Source organism: Balaenoptera borealis (assembly GCF_965194805.1).
Source record: "Balaenoptera borealis genome assembly, chromosome: 5".
Classification (NCBI taxonomy): Eukaryota; Metazoa; Chordata; class Mammalia; order Artiodactyla; family Balaenopteridae; genus Balaenoptera; species Balaenoptera borealis.
Genome location: NC_138862.1, coordinates 389,374 through 402,639, shown reverse-complemented (window position 1 = coordinate 402,639; position 13,266 = coordinate 389,374). Strand labels below are relative to the sequence as shown.

Below are 13,266 nucleotides of genomic sequence, written 5' to 3'. Positions count from 1 at the left end.
GTCACGTTGTCACCACGTGCGGGCTGCTCTTGGGGCCATGCATTCTGTGGGTTTGACAAGTGTAAGATGACAAGTGTCCACCACAATGGTGTCATGCAGAGCATTTTCACTGCCCTAGAGATCCTCTGCGGCGCCTGTGGTACTTTCTAAAATCCTGGGTTAAGGAGTGAAAGTCTTGGTGCTTGAATTACAGATGATAGTGTCCACAGCCTGGAAAAAGCCTTGAGCCCACAGCTCAGTCAGCACTTCTGATGGTGAGGCCCAAGCTGTGGGTCTCTCTGGAGGGAAAAGCTGTATTAGGATATGGACACCAACCTCTGCCTGTGACCTCAGGTCTCCCCGACCCCCGATGCCTGCAGACCTGTGATGAAACCCCCACCTGCCCCCAGCTTTGTCCGTGCTTGGTAGTCCAATTCCTGGGCCCTCGTGGGGCTCCTCTGATGCTGGTGAAGGGTCGTCTGTGCTCTGTGTTTTGTCAGATAAACAAGATCCAACTCTGAACTGCAAGATTGTTGCTGGTTATAGATGTCCTGCGGAGCTGACGGCTGTGATAATTTGCTGAGGAAAGAAGTCTGGTTCTTTTTAAAGCACCTGGTACAAGTGTGCTATGGAGACTTGTGAGAAGGATGTCTTTGTCCTGTGGTTAAGTTTCACTGGTTTTTCTTTTTCTTTTAGATGGAAAAATTGTACCTGCATTACCTGAGAGCAGAGAGCTTTAGAAAAGCCCTGATTTATCAAAAGAAGTATCTTTTGCTGTTGATTGGTGGATTCCAGGACTCTGAACAAGAAACACTCTCCATGATCGCCCACTTGGGAGTATTTCCTTCCAAGGCAGATAAGAAAGCGGTGGCGGCACGCCCTTTTACGAAATTCCGCACTGCCGTCAGGGTGGTGATCGCTGTCTTAAGGTACCGCCGAGGCACGTGCCTCCTGTCTGCTTTGGGGTCGTTTAGTCTTTGAAACGCTACAGCTGTTCCCTCTTTTAAGATCAATGATATTTGAGGCCTTAAAATATAGACGACCCTTGTCTTCCGGAAACCACGTTATGTAGAACTGCACCTTCTAAGATGGAAGGGTTTAAGGCTGTCTTTTTATTGTAAAACAAAGCCTCCCCCTTAATGGTATTCTTATGATGACAGACATGTCTGATCGAGCTTAAAACTGCATTTCACTTCTTCGTGTTTCAGTTTCTTATATTTTAGTCAAATCTGTGTTTCATAAAGGGCGCCATGTGCACAGGAGGACACGCTGCGGGCCCCCCAGCAGGGAGGTACACCTGACCCCTAAGTGTCCGCCTGGCCCAGCCCAGCCCAGCTCCAGCCATTATGCATGCAGGGCGCCACTTTGGGGTACGGGTGGACTCCCTGGTGTGATAGGGACTTCTGACTATTTCAGAATTAACAGTGATGAAAATCTGTTTTATTTTATAATTTTAAAATCTGCTGTATTTCTAAAAACGTTTGTCCCACTAAGAATTGTGCCACTGTGTCTGCTCTGGTGCCCACGGAGGTGCCTTTTCTGGGCCGCGCTCACCTCCGTTTGCGGGACCAGGCACAGCAGGGTGGGCTGGGCCCCCTTGGCCTTTCCCTGGACTGCACCACAAAAGGCAGTGTGGGTCCCATTGCCCTCAGAGACCCAGCACCGCACACGGTCCAGCCGCACACTTGCCAGGAGTCCCCGTGGGGTGGAGGCCTCCCCCGGCCTCTGGGCACTTAGCGCCCGCCCTCCCTCCCTCTGAGTTCTCCAGACCACAGACTGTCCTCCCACCTGCCTGTCACTCTGTCCGTCCGTCCGTCCGTCCATCTGCTCTGTATTTTCGGAGAACGTGCCCCGTGCCAGGAAGTACGTCAGATGCTGGGTTGGGGGGCGGGGGGAGAGCCCCAAACCCTGCCTCCGTCTTTCCACCAACGCGAAGCGGAGGTACCTCCTGGGCCTTGGGTCTCAGAGGCAGCAGTGCTGTGAGGGAGCTGCTGGGGGCCGTCGAGGAGAGGGGTCTAGGGGCCCCAACACCGCTGCACCTCCCGTCACCACGTGGAGGGCGAGGGTCTCCATTTCCCCCAGCTGTCCAGGGCCCGTCAAGTGCGTTAGCGACGGAAGGGAGTGCGGTGAACCAGACAGACCCCAGCTGGCGGGTCTGGGAGTGGAGGGGCAGGGTCGGGGGCCTGGGGGCCCAGGGGCCGGGGGCGGGGCCGGGAAGGTGCTGGCGGCTGCCCGGGTGGAGGGCCGTGCTCTCACTCCATGGTCCGGTCACGTCTGGATTTTCTTGGTTCTTTTCACTCCTGTTTTGCTCTAGTTTTCAATGTTTTCTATCTTTTTTTGTAGGTTACGCTTTTTGGTTAAGAAATGGCAACAAGTAGATTGCAGAGGAGCCCTAGCGCCGGGCCGAGCACCCCGCCCAGGTACCCCCCTTGCCACCCCACCCACGGGCTTCTTCAGTGCCCGCCTGGTGGGAGATCGCAAAGCACAATAAGAAACCAGTAATTCAGCCAGTGCGCTTGTCAGGAGGCGCAAAGGGTTTTTGAAGGAAAGTGGTTTTTATTTTGGGAACAAGCACAAGTTTATGCAGTTAATGTTGATGAATAAAAGTGGTTCAGAGGAGCGTAATAATGACTGAACAATACAGAAATGCTAAATGTATCAACCAATAGCTTATTTTCAATAAAAAGTCTTTTTTATTCTCCCAAATGGAGTGAAGTTCTACTTCACAGTGTGCACATCCCCTGGGAGCACCACTGCCTCCTCTGGCTCAGTCCCGTCCAGTCTGCGGTTGTCCACTGCCCCATCTGACGGGCCGCTGCCCAGGTGTAGCCGGGCTGCCTGGGGGAGCTGCAGTGGGCAGCGCCCTTCATGGCCACTGGGCTTCCCTGGCGGTGCCAGTCCCCTTTGATTTCCACGTGTGAATCCTTACGTCTCGGAATCAGCTGGCTTCGAGGTTCTTCAGGAGGTCCCCCCACACCCCCTGCCCCCCAGCTGCACCTGGTGGTCGCTGGGGTTTCTGCCCTTACCACTCCTCAGAGCTGGGTGCAGGAGACCCACCCCAGGCCCACGTGGCGCCCTGCTCACTCCATCAGGGTGCTGAGCGCCCCTCCAGGGCGCTGCCCACACAGACACGGGGGTCAGGGTTGGCCTTGCAGGAATGAAATGCAGGTGCTCAGAACTCAGGTTTCAGACTTCCCTGGTGGCACAGTGGTTAAGGAATCCGCCTGACAATGCAGGGGACGCGGGTTCGAGCCCTGGTGTGGGAAGATCCCACATGCCGCGGAGCAGCTGGGCCTGTGTGCCACAACTACTGAGCCTGTGCTCTAGAGCCCGTGAGCCACAACTACTGAAGTCTGCACGCCTAGAGCCCGTGCTCCACAACAAGAGAAGCCACCGCAACGAGAAGCCCGCGCACCGCAACGAAGAGTAGCCCCGCTCGCCGCAACTAGAGAAAGCCCACGCGCAGCAACAAAGACCCAACGCAGCCAAATAAATAAATAAATACATACATTTAAAAAACAAACAAACAAACAACTCAGGTTTCTTCTAGAGATTTTTTTAATACAGTTTTTACAACGAGTACTTTTTAAACGTTTTGAAGTTGCCATGCAGACTCTTAAAAGCTTGTAAATTTTAAATTTTGGTGGATGGACCTCCCTACTAAAATGCATTCTTTTCTTTTCTTAATCCCTTCGTTGCTAAATAATTCTGGGGGAAGGACTCCTCGTGCCACGGCGGCAGCAGTCTCCACCCGACACCCGCGAATCCCCACCAACCCGGGACATGTCTTCCAGCCACGCCAGGGGCCCTGTGCCAAAAGCGTCCCCACGCAGGAGGGAAAGGTGAGCGGTGGTGCCTCAGCTGCTTTTCCACTGCAGGGTTGTAGCCATCAGCAGGGGCCCCGTCTGCAGAGACAGGGCCATGCGCGGAGGCGTCCCTGGGCAGATTTGTGCGGGTGCCCAGCCCCGCCTGTGATGGAAGGGCCCCTGGGCACACATGACCCCCCCCCCACACGCACACACACACACACACACACACACACACACACACATACATGCAAGGCCGTGGTGTTAGCTTTACTTAATCTTTTTCTTTGGGATTGGGGGTTTTTTTGCACACGTAATGTGTTTTTATACTTACAACTTACTTGGCAATTGCAATGTTACAGTGATAATGTTAAACATTCATCGGTTATTTGGGGAAAAAACTGTTTTCAATTAAAAACATAATTAAGAGGCCTTGTGGATAAATTGTAGCATAGAATTTTGTTTAAAAATTCAAGTGAAGAAAGGTTTCCCTGATGGCTGTAACTGTCACGTTCTGAGGCCCTGGGTACCTTCATCACGGTTTGCAGCCCATTTTCCTGACCATGAGATTTCTTATCCAAGTGCTGCTTGTGAGAGATGTGATTTCCATTTCCATTTCTCCAGACTGAAACACAAATAATAATCTATTCAAATTCTCGAATATGATTACGAGTCATTTATTTAATTCATTCGACTATGACTCCTCCAGTATTTGGAACCTACCCGTGAAGTGAATAGAAAGCTCAGTTTGTGTCTGTGGTATTTGTCACACACATGTGACGGCTCGTGCAGGCATGTCGTCTGCTCTCTCTGTGCGTGCTTTCCCGGGGTTCTAAAACGAGCTTGTCAGAGCAGAACGTGTCATCCACCTCTGACATCGGACCAGCAGGGATAAAATGCTCACGTTTGCTCTCTCGCTCCATGGTTTCCGGTTGGTGATGAGACCTCCGTATGAGCTGCTTGTTAAGAGTGTGACGATCTCGGGCGTAACTGCCCTGACGGGGGAGGCCAGACCGATGAGCGTGGGCGGCACCGCCGTGCGCAAGGCTGTGTCCCCACTCACCCTGCATCTCTGCCGATGGGAACCCACCAGCGTGTGTGGCTCCTCACAGAAACGTGTTCTGAAAGTTTTGGTCGCAGAGCCAGGCAGGGAGTGCAGCAGTGTGAGTCCGTGAGGGCCCAGAAGCCCGGTTCTATTCGGGGAGGGCAGGCAAGGGTTCTCGGTCTGGCTGTGGCTCGCCCATGCCCGAGTGGGTGATACCTTTGAAGGAGTAGGTGGTGGCCAAGGCCTCTATTTTGTGGATGGCGCACGGGTAAGACGCTCCCTGCCCTGGAGAGGAAGTGAGCAGTGAGGCAGACGGGGCTCCCTGGGCCCAGCTGGAGGCCAGGAGGCAGGGACCCCTGTGAGGGATGCTGGGCAGAATCCGGTGGGGATGATAGACTCATATGTGAAGATTTAGTGAATTAAGTAATATACAGTAGTTTTTAGTTGTTTTAATTTGGAGACGTTGTAAAGAAGTTAGTTTTAAAGCACTGTGTAGCACTTCTTAAAAAAACCTTACTCTTTTTTCCGCTGTGGTAAAGAAAATATAGGAAGGTAACAACCTCCTAGTTTACCCCATTTCCCACGAGTGTCTGGTCAGCAGGCCCAACTCCACTGCCCCTCCGCACTGGCTGCATTCAGACCGTCTGCTGAGTTCAACTCTGTTTGTTTGTTGGTTTGTATGTTTGAAGATGCAATCCATCCGAAAATCCCAGATCAGAAAGATCCCTGACTGCTTCTCAAGATCCGGAACATTCCTTGACGGAATACATTCACCATTTAGAAATGATCCAGCAAAGACTGGGAGACGTACCACCAGGTAATGAAAGTCCTCTGTCTTCTGACGTGATCTGAGTGACCCAGGAGTGTTCAGTCCTGGAGAGGAGACGGCTTAGTCACTGGGGTCCAGCTTAGTCACTCTTGTTAGTTTCAGTCCTGCTGATCAGCCATCATTAATAGTATCAGAAGGAGGGTTGTGAGTGGAGACACCCGGGGGTGGGTGTGAAGGACGCACAGTGTGGGGATCACGGTGTCTCAGACTCACAGCGACCATGAAGACCGTGTTTACAGGATGTCGTTTGTCCAGCGTTTCTCAACTTTCATAATGTAAACCACTACGTATCTTAATTGCTATTCTTATTTTTACCAAAAATAAGGTTAATTCAGTGATAGTGTTTCGAAACTGTGAAATTCTTCTTAGAAGATGTGAAGCCTTCTAACAAATTGCTTCCTCATTTCTACTTGTGTTTAGATTCTGCTTCAGAGAAGTCCTGCTGCCAGAAGAGTAAACAGTGAATAAAGTCCTGTGACAATTGTATTTGAGGAAGAGGTTTGATTTCCTGTGGGAGCTTGTGATGTGGTGGGTGTGCTGAGTGGTGCTGAGCGCCAGCCCCGGTGTCGTCAGTTAGATGCTCTCGCCCTTACGCTTTGCTGCAAAGCCAAGTGGAGTATTTTCTATCTGATTTCAGCACATCTTAGCTTCTTACCTTGATGAGGTAGCTGTGTGCTCATGAGTGACGGGCATCTGCCCGGTTCTCTGTTGGTCGATCCTCCCTGCCCGCCCACGAAGGGTAAGCAGAGGATGGCTTCCTGTTGTTTATTTTCTAAAGTGTACAGCTGGAAACTTGGTTTAAAACAAAAACACACAAAAAAACAAAAAGAATAAAATTAAAGCCCCGGTGTGTTTGTGAATAGCCCTGTGTTTTTTTTTTCTTGTTTTATCCAGTCTGCTTTTATCACAGGCAAAAAAATAAAACATAGACTTAGAATTTATATTGAACTTCTGTAAGTCAGAAATTTTCAGTGGAACTTAAAGCACTAGTAAGACAAATAGCCACATGCCTATTGATTCATCTTGCTTGGTTTCTTATTTTTTTTCTGTCAGATGCTGTCACTACATATTTATTTCTCATGATTATGATCTTTTTATGTTTTACTCGTGCTCGTCTGTACCTGGTGGTGGTATCTAGCCAGTGTCCTTTACCCAAACGTCTGTTGTAAAGGTATGTTTATAAGTATCTCAGTGTGTTTCTAGGACCTTTGAACATGACATTTATTCTGCTGGGCTTGGTTTTAATATAAAACAACTTTTTCCTAATCACTACTTACTTATTTTCGATTTTTAGATTTTAGACTTATTTAGATGTTTGCTTACTTATTTTAGATTTTTCTTTCCAGTGCATGTCTGCATTTTCCCCTTCTTAGCCAACACTGCCATAAGGTCACCGTTTTACAATCTTCCCACCTTTTCCACTGAGTCCTGTGTTCTTCTGCTTGATGTTATTGAAGCGAAATCTTGACCAGCCCCAGGAGCAGGAATCCAAGAAATGTCTCTTCACTTTAGAGAAGAATGACGTTTGAAATTGATGATCAAATACTGAATAAATAAATATCCATGTCATCCATGTTAAGCTAATGAGGGAGGGAGGGCCCATTTAAAGCCACCAGTGGACATAACCATCACAGCAACTTGTTACCATGGGGGTTAATAATTAAAAAGAAAGAGACATTCACCCTCCTTTCGTGGAAGAACACAGGTCATACCTGCTGATGAGGGAAATTCTTCTTCACGGTAAAGCACCCAGCTAATTAATATAGAGGGAGCAATACAATTAGAGAACCACCAATTCTGCTCCCAGCGAAATAATCAGTTCACGGTGGGTTCATCAACAAGTCCTAAAACCAAGGCGAAGTTCCACTTTCACAGTGTAGGGGCCTGGGAGTGTCCACTGTGACCCCAGCTCATGGCAGGCCCGGCACGATGCCGTGTGAGATGCACAGTCTCCCCCAGTTTACAGATGGAGGGACAAGTGACACAGAACGACGAGGAGAGAGACACAAGGGATGTTCTGTAAGTGACTGGCCTGGTTGCATCAAATAGACAACGTTACTCAGAAAACAAGAGTGAGGGGCCTGTTTTACGTCAAAAGAAACTGAGGGGACATAACCAAATGCACGTGCAGAATGTAATTAGCTCCTGCATTGGGGGAAGCAGCTATAAAGTCATTTTGGGGGGTAACGGGGTAAATTTGAGTATGTACTGGATAGCAGGTTTTAGGGGAATTTGTGTTAATTTTCTTAGGTGTGGTCATGGTTATATGAGAGAAGGCTGCTTTTCTTAGGAGCTGTATGCTGAATTTTTTAAGAAAAAGGAGCCGTAACAAATGCAATTTACTTTGAAATGGTTCCGTTAGAAAAAGAGTACACATATATGGATTAAGTAAACATGCAAAATCTTTTAAAAATATTGAGTCTAGATTGAATCTAGTTAGCATATGGTTATTTATTTTTTGAAAATTTTCATAATGAAAGATGAAAAAAGTGTCATGACCAAACTGAAGTCTGACCCAGTACGTCTTAATCAACTACAGGACACTGTGTCAGCCCAGGTGGGAGAACATAACCACGCTAGGCTTTCCAGCTAAGGGAATCCAGTACAAGCATTTGATCACTGTGATGACGGAGGAGCCCTTTCCCTGGGGCTGGCGGGTCAGCAGAACGGTTACTGGGACACAGGGACAGAGCCCCTCCTGCAGGAGCTGACCCCTCAGGGGAGATGCATCCGCATCACTGTGGAAGGGAGAGAGACGCCCATCTTTCTCCTCCTGCCCTCCTGTTCGCCAAACTAGACAGGGGAGCCTGGGACAGTTCCTTGCAGAAGTCGGCACCTTGTGCAGAGCAGACGAATTGATCTGAAAGCACACTGGCAGGTGACCCTTTGGCTACGAAGAATGCGTTCTCACCCACCCATACTTAGTTACCAAAATGCACCTGCCTGATGCGGGGCAAGCATTCTTCCTACCAAGGAAGGCCCACGAGGTATCGTATCTCAGTAATGCAGGCTCTCCAGGTAATGCCGGACTCCTCCCTCGGTGCTGGGTCTGCCCTTTGCTAATCGGTGTAGTTAACACACCCAGCATGTCGTGTAAAGTGGGGGAGGTGAGGAGGAGACGTCCAGAGCAAGCATTAAACAGGGCTGCGCCCCTGTTTCAACGAGTCTTCCTTCTACCATGTAGGCCTGGTTTTCTGGGCCTCACTGTCCTTTCTGAAAGATTTGAGACCTTAACAGTTTTGTTTTTGGAGGACTTCCTTTCCTTCTTTTACAGTTGAACCTGGAAGTACCAAGTACGAGGAGGTGCCCAGTGAAGACGTCAGGTACAGATACAGGTTTTACTGTCCTCGAGTTGTGCCGGCCTCCAGGCTCCCCCTCAGTAATTGGGATCAGTCCCACCAGCCGATGCAGGAACCCCCATCCCTGCTGGTTCAGAGGGGGACCACTGTCACCGGTGGCAGCAGCCTCCCCGCACCCCCGGGACAGCAGAGCCCAGAGTCATAGGATGGAAAGCAAAAATTCCTCCAGGGTTATCTGGCGTAGCAGTAAGAGGGGCACTTCCCATCTTCCGATGGCCCCAGGCTGATGGATTCTGGCTGTGGGAGAAATGGCCATAAGTGGGTCTGCAGTAGGGCAGCCTTCCCACTGTCGGTAGCTGAGCTGCTTCTGGGTTGACGTCAGGGAATCCCATGGTCGTAAGCCTAGTGCCGCACTTTTGCTATGAGAGGAGTTTTCTGGTCAGAAGCAGCGATGGTGAGTAATTTGGGCAGTCCCCAGATGGGTTCTGGGCAGGGACAGCAAGTCCATACGCACAACAGGAGTAGACAGGGCACAAGGACAACTCAGAGGGAGAAATTTCATGGGAACCCTAGCCATCTGTTCATGGGGTTTACTTTTGCCTTCCTGACCTGCTTGAGTCTTATCTCATCATTCACCACCTCCTCTCCATCACCACCCGAGTGTCCTACAGTTCAATTCTGACACTACCTGGGGTCAGCACAGAAACTTTACGTTAAGGACTCAGTCCCAGGGGCTTCCCTGGTGGCGCAGTGGTTAAGAATCCGCCTGCCAATGCAGGGGACACGGGTTCAAGCCCTGGTCCGGGAAGATCCCACATGCTGCAGAGCAACTAAGCCCGTGAGCCACAACTACTGAGCCTGCACTCTAGAGCCTGCGAGCCACAACTACTGAGCCCACGAGCCACAACTACTGAAGCCCGCATGCCTAGAGCCCGTGCTCCGCAACAAGAGAAGCCACTGCAATGAGAAGCCCGTGCACCGCAACGAAGAGTAGCCCCCATTTGCCGCAACTAGAGAAAGCCCACGGGCAGCAACAAAGACCCAACTCAGCCAAAAATAAATAAATAAATTAATTAATTAAAAAAAAAAAAAAAGGACTCAGTCCCAGAAGACAGCCACGTTAGACAGCGGCCATCAGTGGAGCCCCCAGGCTGTCCACACTTCTGCCTGGCCAGCTACAAACTTGTCCTGAGTATCAGAGCTGCAGGTCCTTGTCCAGGTCTCGTGAAACCAACAGCCTACAGCTTCCTCAGTCAGTAGGTGGGAGCAGCACACCCAGACGTGGTCATATCAAAGTCCACACACGCCAAGCCTGGGCCTTTCCTTAGTTGTGGGCAGTGCAAGGTGCAGCTGCTTGTCTTTCACTTTGGAAGGGAGACCATGATAGTCCACAGACCACTGATTTTTCATGGAATTTAGTTCTCACCATCCAAGGCATCTAGGGTACTTCTTCCTGCTCATTAGGACCAATTACCATGATGTCTTTAATGCATCAAAATGATATTATTATGATGTCTAAACAAAGACCCTAAGGTAAGGTAGGGAAGTTGTCCCTGCCAGTTGAAATCGAATTCATCATCTAATTGGTATTGAGAAAAAAATGATAAGGGAGCCTAAATGTAAAACCTTTCATGATTGCACCTGGGACAGATGCCATCACTTCTGGACCCATATCAAGAGTTTATCCCAAAGTAGCCAGAGAAGTACAACAAATAATGAAACTGGATGTAAACAGCAGCATTCCATTGAGAACCAGAAACAGTATCGTCTTAGCTTGGGCTGCTATAACGAAGTGCCATAAACTGGGTGGCTTATAACCAACAGAAATGTGTGTCTCACAGGTCTGGAAGCTGGAAGTTCAAGATCCGGGGGCCGGCAGGGTGGGCTTCTCGTGAGGGCCTCTCCTGGGTTGCAGACAGCTGATTATTCCTTGTATCTTTACATGGTGGAGAACACAGAGGGGGAGCAAGCACTTGTGTCTCTTTTAAGGGCACTAATCCCATCCGTAAGGGAGGGCTCCGCTCTCACAGACTCATCTGCTTCCCAGAGCTTCTACGTCCCAATGCCATCCCACTGTGGGCAGGATTTCAGCGTAGGAGTTTTGTCCATCACAGGTACACACAGCTGGGCATGAAAAGATCCAGAAGGCGTACGTAAATGATGTGGTCGGTAGTCAGACTCATGGTGCTGAATCTTCTGTTTCACTGTCTCAGCCACGTCTGTGGTCTTCTGGGACGTTCCCTATGACCAGTTGGCAGAACAGGAAGAAGCACAAGCTTGTTCTGCAGCTGGATCTGCACAGTGTGCTGGCCTCAGCCAGAAGTAGACAGTTGCCACACACACGCAGCTTATGGGATTTGGAAGAGTTCCAGTTGGCAAACTTCGGATAGTACATTGGTGCTCCATTCCATATGGAAAGAGAGCTGACCTGGATTCCTGATCCATAAGCATTCTTATGGGTAATTGACTGTCCAGCTGGTCAGTACTTGACGGCAGAAAGATTGCAAAGTGGTATCAAGGTCATCTACAGGACGGGTATGTGAGAAGACCTTCCTCCCTCAGGGCACCCACTGCGCAAGTGCAGTCCAGTGGACGGGATGACTTGCTCGTGGGTGTCACTCAGCCTCTCTCCTTAGGTGGCAGGAAAGAGACTTGCACTGGTTCAGCAACAAGACCTCCTCTCACCAAGGCTTCCTGGCTTCTCCCACTTCTCAGTGCCTGAACCGCCAACCGCAGAGGCCAGGGCTGAGACCTTGATGTGGTGAGCTGGTTCCTCCATCACAGAGGACGCAGTGGTTGGTCCCGCCAGGAATAGACACACTCCAGGTGCGACTTTGGCTTCCCTGTCTGCAGCGCATCTGCCAACACCACTCTCTGTGCCCTTGGAGACGTCTTGTTCGTTGCTGTAGCTCTGCATGACACTGCCTCTTAGCAGCAGGCATTATTTTAAAGCGATGAAAGTGCAGGATGGGTTCACACGTAGAATCCACTGGTCTTACCATGCTGGAGGAGGTCTTCGAGAGGACATGACCGCTGGTTGACCTGTGAGCTGGCCCTGGGCCATCAGAGGCTCCCCACCCCCTCCCCATCCTTGGGTTGTGCGTTGCGCTTGCCCTCCCCGCACTGGCAGCTGCCCCAAGGATGCAGCCTTGAGAGAGCAAGGTGGTGTGGAGACCATCTGGAAGGTGTGCATGACTGAACCCAGTCAAGGCCTCTGTATAAGCTTTTAAGATTCTGGTGGTGGGGTGCGGAGATCTATTCGTCTTCTGGCCGCCAGGACAAACCTCGTGAGTTCCCTGCTTATTAAACCTGCTGATCTGGAGTGTCTGTGTCTCTTTGGTCTCTCCTTGCCCTCATGTACAGGGGCCAGTTTATGAACCAACATCGTGTGTCCCATCAGCTGGCTGAAGGCTCTCTATCAGCGCCAGCCTGGAAATCAGTCTTTCAAGTTGGACGCAATGTTGCAAACTGGTGTATGCCTTAAACTAGGAGCACGTGTATCACGTACTTCCCTTACAGCCAGACTGCAGGGGTCTGAAAATCAAGAGGCAGACTCTTCCACTGCGTGCGCAAGTTGGAATCTCTAGTTTCTCAATCGCAGATAAACAAAGGAGTACCGAGCCGCACCCATGTGGGCCACTCAGGTTCTACACATTCTTCCCCGTTGTGTAGGAGTAGCCCTACCCTCTCTATCACCAAGACAGTGACTCCTCCGTTCACCTGCTGGTTCCTAGACGCAGGAACCCAAGGTTCCCAGACGACATCCATAGTTTATAATCCAATGGAACACTTGGTGTGGTCCCCGGGGAGCGTCCCTTTTGGGGACCAGGACCTCTAACCCTGCAGAATCTAAACTTGGGAGGACGGGAAGCACAAAGTTCCCCAGTGGATCGTTGGGGGTGTTGGTTAAGTGGGACCACTCCTGTTTCCACCCCTTGGGCTTCAGATTCAGGTATCTTTCTTGTTGGGAACACAGTGCCATGTATAGGTCTTGAATGGCACCCCATCTTTGCAGAACATTACCTCCAGCTTGGCACTTGAGCTGTCCCTTTAGCTGACTGTCCCCGTGCTCTGTCAGGCAGCAGATCCCGTGGCCATTGCACTCCGTGCTGTGCACTTCCTTTGCCATAAAGTGAATCCCACGTTTGATATGATGCCACATGGGATCCTGTGCCAGAGGAACTACCACTCCATAAGGCCCTGTTGGCTGACACTTGTGGGCAGGAAGTCGAGCCTATATATGGAATATGAATCTATTTCTGTGAAAACAAACTCCTGGCCCTTCCAGGATGGAAGAGTTCCAATACA

The 13,266-nt window shown here is 50.3% G+C and overlaps 1 protein-coding gene across 1 annotated transcript in view; it reads left to right on the top strand.

Annotated features, from left to right (window-relative positions):
* PCNT (pericentrin) overlaps window positions 1–12,283 on the top strand; it is a gene marked incomplete at its 5' end in the record, with an annotated part of 84,684 nt that extends 72,401 nt beyond the window's left edge. Inside the window, 5 exons of the mRNA XM_082392574.1 lie at window positions 676–908; window positions 2,323–2,399; window positions 3,698–3,821; window positions 5,520–5,647; window positions 6,080–12,283. Of these exons, the coding sequence (XP_082248700.1) occupies window positions 676–908; window positions 2,323–2,399; window positions 3,698–3,821; window positions 5,520–5,647; window positions 6,080–6,123 (606 nt within the window). The 3' untranslated portion in view covers window positions 6,124–12,283. The remainder of the gene's footprint in view (window positions 1–675; window positions 909–2,322; window positions 2,400–3,697; window positions 3,822–5,519; window positions 5,648–6,079) is intronic.
* Window positions 12,284–13,266: the final 983 nt, after the last annotated feature.